The 12398-nt window shown below is 52.1% G+C and overlaps 1 protein-coding gene across 8 annotated transcripts in view; it reads left to right on the forward strand.

Moving 5' to 3' along the window:
• The window catches only part of PLCH1 (phospholipase C eta 1), a 69794-nt gene that overhangs the window by 3036 nt on the left and 54360 nt on the right, over window positions 1-12398 (forward strand). For all 8 annotated transcript variants that reach the window (XM_048059404.2, XM_067001974.1, XM_067001981.1 and 5 more), the window contains one exon: window positions 6908-7025. In XM_048059404.2, coding sequence (XP_047915361.2) covers window positions 6947-7025 — 79 coding nt within the window. In that variant the 5' untranslated portion in view covers window positions 6908-6946. The remainder of the gene's footprint in view (window positions 1-6907; window positions 7026-12398) is intronic.

The raw sequence follows: 12398 nt of genomic DNA on the forward strand, positions 1-12398 counted from the left end.
CTGGGCTCTTTGCTCGGGCTTAGTTCGAGTTGCGGGTGATCGACCAAGCGGTTGGCAGCAAACCTGGCAGTGTCCCTGCAGGAAACAATGAAGGATTATTGGCAGCTACAGCTGCATCGATCGATGACACGTGCAGAGGGTCTTGTGGGGGCAGCGGTCCCCACCCCTGCTCCGTGGGGGGACTGCACCTCGATCGGCAAGCAGCCTGGTAGTGTACGAGACACAAATCATCTGTGTACGTGGCTGGCTCTGCTGGCATAAGCCCTTTCCAGGCATCTTATTTTTATCTTCGTATTTTATCAGTGTTTGAATTATTCCGTGCCGTAGCACAGCAGTAGCCAGGGTTTCATTGGCTGTAGTAACAGCTGTACGCTCAGTGATAGCAGAAGCGGCTACTGAAGTGGCAGCATTACACACTTCAGGTAATAGGGCCTCGTCTTATATTAGCAACGTGTCTGAAAATGACTTGTCTAAGTGATCACATTTCCTCCTGGTGAGAGACGCGTGCCCTCAGGCATGACCTGGTGTGCTGTGTCCCTCCTGCGTTTTAGGGAGAACGTTTCAGCTGGTCTGTTGAGGAAGAGAGTTCTTCAAGGTGGAAAGGACCCACAGGAAAAAAAGTTCATCTTTATCTTTAGAAACAGAGTTATTATTTTCCAAAGTAAAGCTAGGTAAGAACAAAGTAAGCTCGCGCTTCGTGTTTGTTATTGTGACTTCAGGTCTTTAAAGCACCGTTTTGCTGCTGGGAAGAGAGGTGAAGCTCTGTGTCGGGGATTTTCAGAAGCTCTTAGAGCTGCATTACCAACAGCTGCTCAGTGAAGCTCTTGCTGTGTCGAATCTCTGTGCGAACGTTCGCTCCTTTCACTTGCCTCTTCTGTCTCACACCCCAGGCAGAGGTGTGCATGGCGAAGTGATGCTAAGCAGAGCTCCAGCTAGAAGCGGAGCGAGGCGTGTTCTTGGGACCGGCAGTCTCCTCTGCTGGCCCTCTCAGCAGCTCACCCCGGGCAGTGCCGTGAGCGGGAGTTCCTATTCTTGGCCTCGCACAGTAGTTGAATTCACTGAAACCCTTGGAAAATTATCTCCAGGGCGGAAAGTAGAGTTGGATTTTTGCCTGGTGCTTGCTTGTACCTGGAGAGTCGAGGCGTGAGCTAGGTGTCCCCGGGAGCTCGTGAGCGGCGTCTGGGATGAATTGATTCCCCGCGCTTCGGGGCTGCTCGTGTGGGTGCACATGGCTCCTACAGCTGATGGTCCTGGGCTCGCTGTGCACTCCTCTGCCTGCTCTGAAGGGAGTGGTGGTGTTCATCCCACAGAAGAAATGGGAGAGCTTACAGAAGGGTCTCAAGGAGTACAGCTGAGTCTGAGGACGTGCTGTAGGTGATGCATTAAAAATGGCATCGCCGATGGGGCGAAGTGATTGCGTCTGCGCGGGTGGAAACCTCCCGGGTAGGAAGGCACCTGCATGCAACACGCGGCGTGGGGAAACCTCCGGGCAGCAAAACCAACAAATGATTTGTGTTAGTGACCGAGGGTGCAGAGAGCTGGCAAGGACAGCCGAGAGGTGTGCGGCGCGCTGGAAGCGTGGAAGGAAACCATCCATACCCACTTACTCATATTTATCGCTTCCATGCCCGGCAGAGGCAGCATGCTGCACGCCGCCCTCCTGGAAAGCATTCCTTAACCGGGAGGAAAACAAAGTGCACTCGGGCTTCTGGAGGGGCCGGGAGCAAATGCTAATTCCTTTTCAGGGTCTGTTGCCATGGGGAGTCAGTTCAAATCCTTTCTAATGCCCTCCTCAGCAGCGAGTTGTGCTGACACACGCTTTTCATGACTTCCCAGAACGAGCGGCGAAGTGAAACAAAAGCCCCGCCAGAATTAGCAGCCGCAGGAAGGTTCAGGTTAGCGGGGCAGGACAGGTAAGACGCTTGTCCGGGACGGGGCCCGGCACAGCCCGGCCTCCTGCCACCGCAGGGTGGGCGATGCGTGGTGGGAGCTCGTTTGGGGCAGGGGGCGAGGTCTGTGCGCCCCTCTGGGGTGGGCATCAGCCCTGCTGCCGGATCCAGGCTGGGTGCCCCGAGGGGCTGCGCAGGGCCTCCCGGAGCAGCGCTAGCAGCAGGTGGGAGGCAGGCTGCCGCCGCCGCCTCTTCTTTTCTTCTCAACACCTCTGGCACTGGCTGAGCGAGGTTGGGTACAGTTTCCTGGGTGCCCCAAGGGGCTCGCTTAAACAAGCAAACTGACACCAGTCTGTCTTCATCTCGTGAAGGGTGTGGGACTAGGATTAATGTTTAGTGCCCTGAAAAGGAAATTACCAAAATATCAGTTTAAAACAAACAAAAAACCCATGCCATCACCACCACACACAACCCCCCCCCCCCAAAAAAAAAACCCAAAGCCACACCTCAACTTCGTATCTCTAAAAAGCACGATGTGCCGTATCTGTGTCCTAAATCCAAACTCTTGTGAGCTTTTCCCTTTGTATAGACAACTCTGACTCCTAGGAGTTTCCAATTGCTTCCGGCTAAACCCACAGGAAATTTTTCTTCCTGCTGTGTGGCTCGCACACCGCCACCACCTTCAGAGCCATCGCTGCTGTGCCAGTGCAGCCGTCCTCGGGGCCGCGTGGCAAATTAGATCAGGGACTGCTATCAAGGAAAATAAACCAGCTAAAAACTTGTTATTCCTCTAGGAACTGGAGGAATTCTAGGAATTCTGGAGGAATAAAAATAAGACAAGATCAGGTACTAGATGGTTTTCCCTTCTATTACCAGCTGTTATCAATAATCTGCTTTTGTGCTGGTGACATTTATGAATAAATACTTGCTGTTGAAAAGGGGGTGTAATTTGGGGGATTTTTTTAAAGCCTTTTATTTATACTACAAGATACTTTAAATTCTAGAAAGAATCTGTATATACTATGGATACTTACAAAAAAAAACCAAACTTAGTAAGGTAGCTGAGGCTTTCTCTGGAGGTTTCAAACTGGAGGTTTCAGACTGGTTTTGGCCGTGGGAGGTGCTGGTGTCCTGTTGGCAGGACCCATTCGTGCTGTCAGATTGACTTAATGTTATCTGTTGAAGTGCTTCAGCAATGGGAAGGGGAGAGGGAGCTGAGAAGAGAGGAGATTAGCAATCTCTGCAGCCTGCGCACTGCTCACAGAGCTTTAAACTCCCAATTCAGGACTGCTCACGGAGCTTTAACTCCCAATTCAGCTTTGGGAGCGCTCTCCAGAGAGCTCGAACCAAGTTCCAAGCGCTCGATGGGCGCGTGCTGAATTCCCCCTTCACATTAGGGGCCTGCGCAGTGCCCAGGTGAAATAGTGCAGCTAACTGTTTAGATTACGCCGCGGCTTTATGAAATATTTGAGAGCTAACCATAGCAGTCCGCGCTGCGAGCGTGCTTCGCTCCCCCTCCATGTGCTGGTGCGCTGCGGTGGGACCGATTCCCTCGGACGAGCTTTGGAAGGGCAGGTGCAGTGCGCCGAGCCCTGGGGCTGTCAGGTTCTTGGTGTTAAGCCCCTTGTACCAGGAGGCATCTAGCACGACCTAGACAGAGCGTATACATCCTGCGCTGAATTCAGAAGTACCTTCTACATTTAGCTCTGCAAATTTTGGAATCAATTTCGTAAAACAACCCGTAACAAAATATCCCATGTGAGGAGTTCCCCCACTATCTTAGTAAGAAAATCATCTCGGCAACGTATATCTACGTGGACATACGTATGCAGGTGTAAGCTGAGTTATTTTTTGTATCAAACTTCTCTGAGCAAAATGAGTTTACTTCCAGTAACAACCTGTGGAGTGCCGTTCAGCGGAGCTAGTCACGGCCAGGGCTCTTCTCTTCTGGAGGACATCTCCTGCGGAACAGGGCTCAGGGCACTGACATCTCGTGTTGGGGTCACAGCTGGCCCTGCGGAAATTATTTTAGTAAGTTTTTATCAAAATACTGTCCCTTTTTTGCTTAAACAATTACTGATGTTTTATGTCCAAGTAGCTTATTCTACGTACGTTAAAATAACTTACCTGTGTAACCACTCGTTCTGGCCTAATGTGGCCAAGATGCACTTTTTGCAACCTGTGATCTCGTTAAAATGCTAAATTCCTGAGCGTTTGTTCTCGTGAAATGATGATCTTTTGCCCCAAAGCATGGGGGCTTCCCGTGTGTTTTTTGTTTGTTTTTCATTTGTCTGCTGTTTTTGTACACCAGAGGAGGGCACGGTCCTGGCCGGGCTCTCCCACAGCTCCGTACCAGAGAAAGCCAGACCCTGAGGGGCTGGGGGGCGTCACGGGGCTTTTTGCAGGATGTTTGTGTCAGCTGGTGTCGCCGCTTTGGGATCCTGCCCTCCTCCCTGAGTGCCAGGAGAACCTTTGTTCTGCGTGCTGTGGCGGTGGCGCTGAGGACAAGGGGACATTGTGTCAGCGGGAGAGGGAGGGGACGGGGGGGCTGAAGGCTCTCGCTGCATTCACATCGCCAGAAACTCCTACCCCTCGGTCCCCCCGACCTGAGCTCTCTGTGGGAGTGGACCGAGAGAGAAAGCCTCTTAATTTTGTGCAAATTCTTACTGATAAATCCTTGACGCAACTTTACTAGTTAACACATGCTAATACTCCTGTGTTTGTTTTTTAACACCTCAAGCAAAAAGACCGGCAGTAGGCTGGGCAGTGCCGATAAAATTATCCCTACACTTCTACACTAACAGCTCGCGCCTTACTAATTGATGCCAGAAGGGTGGCCTTAGTTATGGCGAGCTCTAATGAAAGCTCACCCCTGGCAAGGACGAAAGTCCAAGAAGTGCGGAAGCCTGGCGGGGGTGTCGCTTTGCTGCTACTGGGTGTTACAGTTTGGTGGTCCAAATTGTAGTGAAGTATGCCTTTAGTACAAACACTGTGTGGTCCATACCCGAAACATACTGTAACGGAGACCGCTGGTTTGAAGACGGAGCAAAACGGGAGCAGAACGCGCTGCTGGCCTCAGCCCCGCGCCAGCCGCTCCTACCGCAGCAGTCACCGCACGGCGCGGTGCCTGCTCGCGGTGCTGCCTGCAGGGCCGCTCCGGTGCAGCAGGACGGGGAAGGGTGGGACCTGCCCGGGTGCCAGGACACCGGCAGCCCTTCGTGGTGCCCCGAGCCTCAGCTGGGGGCTGCGCAGGCCAGGCAGATGTTCTCTGGGAGGGGAGAAGTTCTCCAAGTTCTTCTTTTCCCTCGTAGCGGAGTATGGGGATCGGGTCCCAGGAGATGACCGTGGCTGAACTGGTCGTTACGGATAGCGTGAATCCCGTTGGCCGTGGTTGGAGAGGACTTGTTTTCCCTTTCGTTTTGAAATCACTCAAGCAGAGTATCCACGTCGCTCAGCAGATCTGCAGCCCTGGCGCTTCCAGCGTGCCGTGGCACTTCAGCTGGGGGGAGCTGCCACCGGAGCTGCCTCCTTTACGGAGGAGTGGGGCAGTGCCCTCACGTCCTGCTTGGGGTCTCTTGGATGAAGGCAGCAGGACAGGGAGGGAGTTGTTTGTGCAAAGCGTGGGCGAGACAGCAGCTGGGCTAGGACCAGGGGAAGGTGGGAGGGAGGTGAAACGGGAGCCCAAAGCAGGCCCGGGACAGGAAGGGGCAGCGTGGCGGGGCGGCTGGCACGGATCCTGACCCGGCTGAAACAGCAAAGGGAGGAGGAGAATCCAGGGATTTGGTGTCAAAACCAAGGAGTCCGTGTGTCCTTTTTGCTTGTTTGTTTTCCTTCAGCAGCAGGTACGAGAGAAGCGTGAAGCGCTGCGTTGTCCGGCTGTGCCCGTGGCTCTGCGCAGAGCCCTGCTGGCTGCGAGGCCCGACCTGCACACCAGAAGGCCGAGCTCCCCTCAATACACGTTCAGTGAAACCTCTCAAACAAACACAGCCTTGTCTTGCATTACAGCCACCAGCTTATTAACGAGTTAACTTGTGCCCTTTGCGTCTCTGAAAATCCTTGTTCCGATTGTTGCCATTGTCCAGGGCTGTGGCAGTGGGACCGTGGGGGCGGCTCGTGATGGAAACGCTCCCGGGGCCCGACGGGGGATTGTTCCTCACCTCGTTGTTAGCGACTGGCTTCAGCCCCTCGCTCGGCTGCCCTTTGTTCCACTGGGCCTTCCCACTTCGGGTTTGTAAGCGCTGGTGGCAGTGTCCAAGCAATATTGGCACCCGGGGGGCTTGGCCTAGCAGAGCCCCAGGGCCTGTGGCCAGAAGGACCGCAGTCTGCTCCGGGCTCTGATGGGTGGTAGCATCTGCAGCAAATCACCCGCGGATATTTCAGTGCCCGTGTGCCTGCTGCTGGCGGCCTTGGAGGCAAAACTCAGCCGGTGACAGTGCCGGGAGCCTCAGCCCCGTGGTAGGGGTAGGGCTGTGGGGGCTCTGCGTCCACGTAGTGCCACAACGTGGTCCTAAAATCGGGATGTAATTAACTACCTTCGGTTCCATCGATTCATCTTTTTTTTTTTTTTTTTTGGTAGGTTTAACTGGGGAGGGTATGCTTTGTTTTGTGGTGTTGCCCGATGCGTTTGCAGTTGTTAAATGTGGGACAGCATCATTAAATAGATTAAATCGATCCTCTCTCGTGGCCACATGCTCGCCTGCAGGGCTGCGGGGCTGACTAACAGCAGGCACTCGGCTCGGGCACAGCAGCTCTTGGCTCGCTGGCTCTGAGTGCTGCTGGCAGGCGGGGCCCAGCTGGTCCGAGCGCTCTGCGCCTGGCATCGCCGCGTGTCCTCGGAGGTGCGTGTGTCTGGGGAGAGAAGGGCTGCGTTTGCTGTAATGCTCGGTATGAAGCTAATGGACTGCTTTGCATAAAGAGCTCCAATAAATACACTTGTGTTTTCCTTTGTAGTGCTTCTAGTAGTTATGCATTTCTTGTAAATTAACCCGTTTAATTACCCATTGTGTTTCGCTTTGTAGGGTAGCTGTCTTTGATGGTGAGCAGGAAGTCTTCTCACGATGAGTTACTGGAGTCTGGATAAGAAAAGCTGTCTGCAGTACTGCCGGCACTTCTTGGTGGACAACGGGGTGTTTCACGGTAAGTGGCAAGTCGCAGTGCTGGCTTCCCAGGGCCCGCTGCATCACGTGCAGCTCGGCCAGGTGCACGGGGCGAAGGGCAGCTGCGGCACAGCCGGGAGGCACGATGGAACCCCCCCCAGTCCCCCCCAGCCCTAGGAGGCTCCCCAAAGCTCTGGGCGGGAGGACAGGGCTGCTGCAAGGGCACCTCTGCTGCTGCTGCTGCTGAGTGTGTCCCTGGTGGAGAAGGGAAACCGTGCTCCGTGTTTAGCGAGGCCGTGGGTGCTCGGGGAGGCGACGAGCAGCGGCTGGAGCACGATGGCAGGCAGGGTTGCTCCGGGTGCAGGTGGTAGTTGTGTTTCGGACCGAAAGGGACGATGAGTCTGTGCTAACTTCCTCGTGAGGCACCTCTAAAAGTGCTCCAGCGAAACCTGCAGGTATGCATCTTTTGAGGAGGAAGTGGAAGTGTCTTCCAGTACTTCCAAGTGTTGATCAGAAGTTTGTGCAAAACAACAACAATGTTCCCCATAGTGACCCCCTAACTAGTCCACTGCCAGCCACTTGCATTTTGGTCTCGTGCCGCTGCAAACTGCATGGGAAGATCACGCAGGTGTTGAGGTCTGCGTGAAAGCAAAGTCAGGGAGCTACCCTGAAGATAGTTCGGTATAAAATTCTTTTCATGGCCTCTTTTTCTCTGCTTATACTTTATCTATCAGCTTCACTGGTAAGCGTGTGTTTCTTAGAGGCCCAAATTTTGTATTCCTTGTTCTCTTTGAAGTCAGGGATTAACAAACTGTTACTTCAGGGCAGATCTATGGCACCACTAATAGTGGCAGAACGGAGTGCCTATAAATTAACTATTGAAAGCCAACCCCATTTCCCCAAATCTGTAAAGGGTTAAGACATCTATTTTTCTGCTTACCTTAAATTTTCCTCTGGAGCCCGTTCAGCTGCGTGTACCATGCTGCATCGCATCATCATGGAATTTGCATTGCATTAAACTCTGCGTCAGTGGGTTTCAGTGAGGGGGTGTGTGTGTGTTTATTTTTGAAGAGAACACTCCGGGCAGTAGTACCAGATACACTGTACTGGGTAGTAAGGGCATTTACATTGCTGTGAAACCCTGGTGGAGAAGGATATAATCCTTGTTGCAGGAAGCCTGTTGCTTAAATTGCAAACACAAACGCAATGGGGAGAGGTGAAATCCGGTCGTGACTGCACAAAACAGGAATTACACGGTTTCACTGAAAAAAGTGACAAACTGGGGGTGGTGACACACCTGACGTGTGTAGGCACCGCAGTTGTACTTCTCAGATGAAACTGAGGTTCAGTCCTGGGATTTATCAGGGTGCTCCTGGTCCCAGTGATTTTGGTGGGACCACTTTCCGTCTGAGATGTCCCTGGCACTATGGAAGGAGGGAGTTGTCTCCCAGATGGCCTCGCACAGGTCCCCCTTGCCCGAGTCTGAGCGCTCTTGGTATGCTTTGATAAATGCCCGTCGATCACGCTTCTCTCCAGGCAACAGTCTGCTCTCTAGCACGCATGTGTAACTGGAGCAGCTATGTTTTGGGATATGTATTTGCAATTTTCCTATTGCGGATGAAATGAGAGAAAAGTCTGGTCCAGGCTTTGTGACTCGAGGTGGTATTTTGTAGCGGAGCAGCATAATGTCTTCATCTCGCTAATAGTGCAGGCGCGATAATGATCCATTAGCACCGAGTCCAGTAATCCATGAATAGTTATTGAAGTGATGAGTCTGCAAAGTGATAATCATCTAAAGTAGGAGATACAATCAGCAGGAATCCGAGACCAGAAAGATTCTGCGGCTTAATTTATTTGTCTTTCATTCAGGACCAGACAGGATTCATTATTTTCCCCTGACAGAGCCCTTCAGGGCTCCCTATCTGTCTCTTCAGCCTAAGCACGACGCTGCAGAGGGAGCTGAAGTCCTGCTGAACAGCGCTGGAAGTGGCAGCGCCAACCGCACTGGGCAGGAGGCGTGTGCGTGTCCCCAGGAGTCTGCACGTTGCTCCTGACGCTGTGAGCAGTTGGTTTGCCGCGGAACCGTGCTGACGGAGCCCCAAGGGATGGCAGAGCTTTGGAAGGGTTAGCTTTGTGTCGCCCTGCCTTCTGGAGCCCTCTGGTCCCGTAGCTCCTGACAGAGGGCGGTGGCGAAGTGCAGGCGGGGTGGGGGCAGCGAGCAGGCTGGGCGCTTGCCCCCAGTCTCTACTGGCTTCTTGCCGTGGCTTGCATGGGGTGATCCTGACTGCACTACTGGGAAATTGGGAGAGAAAATCTCAGGTGAACTCTGTAGGAAAGGTGCTACCTGGTAGCAGGACAGGTGCTGTGACTGAGCTCCTTGCGACTTGCTGACAGTTGAGTTGTTTGGTTTGTATGTGTCCAGCTCTAATATCTGTTACTTCTAACTTAAACAGGTCTGATTTTTTTTTTAATTACTGTTTTCGTATTCTGACATTGAGATCATGGCTCTCCAGAGAGCAAGCATGTGGAGCTGCTGATTAGCTCATTTTTCTACATTTATGCATGCTAATATTCTGTAATCGTTAAACAGAAGACATGACATGTTTGGCAAATAGATGATTTAGCCGCAGCAATTCTGGAAGTAGCTTCACGTAGTTATCGTATTAGAGTCAGTTACTTATGCCAATTATCTTTTCCTCTTCTCTCAGAAATACAAACCTTTTGTTTAAATTGCATTTCTGTAATTGTAATTAACTGCTCTCTCTTTCTAATTTTATCAACCAGCCTCTCCACCTCTTTCTTTTCAGACTTTGGTGTCAGTAGGGACCTGACCACCGCTGGTAGGCTGTCGTGTTAATTCAGCCTTGCCCATATTATCTCAGTTGTGCTCTTCCATTCAGAGCAATGGAGTAACTCACTTGTATGGGGCTTGTCTGGGAGGTTCGCATTTCGGTGGCACGGTTGTTATCTGTAGCTGGACCTGTAGTCTGGAAGAACTGTCGCACCTCAGGTGCAAAGCAGACAGCTATCCCAATGCGTCAGCTGGTGTTTTAAAAGGTCAGGGTCGTCTTTCTCCATAGGACTGGAAGCATCTACAAAGGCACACAATGCAAAGTTTGCTCACCTGTGTTTCTGTGGTGTTCCCTTCACACCCTTCAGGGGCTTGCATCGCTTTAAGAACCTGAGCATGGGGTGTTAAAGTTGTTCACCTCCAGCTGAGCTGTTTAAACACAGGAAACTCATGCGGACTGCTTAAATGGGAATGCTGAAGCTCCTGGTTTATTGGGAGTCGTTCGAACATCTTGTTTTGGGGAGAAAAGCAGACAAAAGCCTAGCAGAAACACCACGGCACTGCACGTACAGGCTGTTGGAGCACACCATGTCTCTAAAGCAATGTCAGAACCTCGCGTGGAAGTTGAGCAGGGAACGAATGCATCTGCTCCAGCGTGGGAGACCACTGGCTGCAAGGGAGCAGGTGGTGGAGGACAAAGCGTATGAGATACAGCAAACAGCAGGACAGCACCGTGCTCGTGTGATGCGTTAGCTGGAGACAAATGCAGCTTTGAGTGCTGGTAGCAAGCTGAAGGTGTTCGTGCTCTTAGATGAAGGCATTGGTGCTGCAAGGCCCAGCCCACTGCAGTTCTGCTCAGCAGAGTTTGAGCACGGGGAGCTCGGGAACATGCAGAGAGAGGTGACTGGGAGAATAGAGTAGGGCGTGAGGGGAGACAAAATCAATCTGGTTTATTTGGCTTAGAAGATCAAAGGTTTCGAGGGGCTGTGACTGGCTACAAACGTACTTGCGAAGAGTAAGCTTGGGGAAGAAAAACCTTATTGAACTGACGGGGAACGTTGGCACAAGACCAAATTGAAATCCGTGAGTAAATAAATAGTTGCAGGGAAGAACTGAATTCCTTTGAGGTAGAGGCCAGTAAGTTTTGAAGAATTGTTAAAAGCATCCTATCTGTGCCCTTGCTCTGAAGTTGCAAATGTAATTAGCAGCAGCAAGAAATATGCCGGCAAATGTAAATCTAAGGCCGGAGGGCTGAGTGGTCCCCGTTCATCTCCCGGGTACTGAACAGCAAAAGCACCAGGACTGCCTCCACTCCCTGCTGGGAAATGCTGCTGTGTGCAGATCAGACTGCTCACTCCTGTATTTTAACGGGGCTTTGAGACGCTTGCACGTTGTTAGGCGAGAGAAAGCATTGATACACGGCGCTGTGCTTTCCTGCTGGGCTTTAACAGGTGGTGTCTGAGCAAGGACTGAACATTCACACGTGCAGTGCTCAAGTCCTGTGTGCATCTGCATTGCCTGAGGATTTCTCATCATTTTCTGATGTTATTAGGAAAAGCTGCTAATAACTGCCCTTGCAGGATATTAAAATCCCTATCTGCCTGTCTGAAATTTTTGGTTACAGAAGTGGAAGTCACTGCTGTGCCTTGTACTCTAGGGAGATGTCTCTGCCTGGAAGCAAAAATGTCAGTTTTCTCCAGGAGCAGCGAGGTACGTACAGCGTGTGCGCACCGAGAACACCAAGCTGCACGCAGAGCCGCGGCGAGGCTGCTTCAGCAGTTTGTGGAACGGAGCGGACAGGCAGGCTAATGTTGAGAATAGCCTCCCGGACGTGGGGAGCCTACTTTCTTTTCTTTCCTGTTGCAAAGAGTGCCAAAGTACAAAGTACATCATGCCTCTAGGCTTGGGAGATGGTTTTTTTTTAGGCTTTTCATGCTGTAAAAGTGGATCATGTTTTGTTTGTTTGCTGGCAATAACAGTGCAGGAATGGCTGTGTTGTCAGGCCAAACATCCATCTACTCTGCTAGCAGATTTTGGGGGCTAGAAGCACAAAGGAAAAAATGGTCTGTACCTAAATCCTTTCTGTGGAACATGCTCCCAGCATCTGCCAGTCAGCAACGTGAGTGCTTCCCCAAGCTGCATCAAGACTTTCGTGTTTGTTAACTTCCCATCTCATAACTCCTCCTCATTTTTTAAAATCCATTTTTCCTTTTGACCCCCTGTGGGAACTAACTGCGGACGTTGTGTGGGCTGGTGCAAACCTCCCGCTCGAAGGGAAACGCTCCTTTCACACACCCTTGCCACGTTCAGACTGGTCGGTGAGGGAGGTTTGGTTGCTCGCGTCCTGCACCTGGGAAGGAGCTGGCTGGATGTCCTGAGCCGGGGGCCACGCCTGGCAGGCGGGCAGGTGCCCAGGTCCAGCAAGAACGGGAACTTTGCTCTCGACCCTGATACTGAGATCCCGATCCACTGAGGTTCATCTTTTGTGGGGCGCTGTCATGAATTGCCACGCTTCCACTTCCTTCGCATGGCCCGTCGAGGCAGGCTGCTCAAACACCCGGGCCGTGCTGACGCTGGACAAAGCACATCTGTCAGCGATGAGCTCGCCATCCGATGGTGCGC

The sequence above is a fragment of the Anser cygnoides genome, chromosome 9 (genome assembly GCF_040182565.1).
Source record: "Anser cygnoides isolate HZ-2024a breed goose chromosome 9, Taihu_goose_T2T_genome, whole genome shotgun sequence".
Classification (NCBI taxonomy): Eukaryota; Metazoa; Chordata; class Aves; order Anseriformes; family Anatidae; genus Anser; species Anser cygnoides.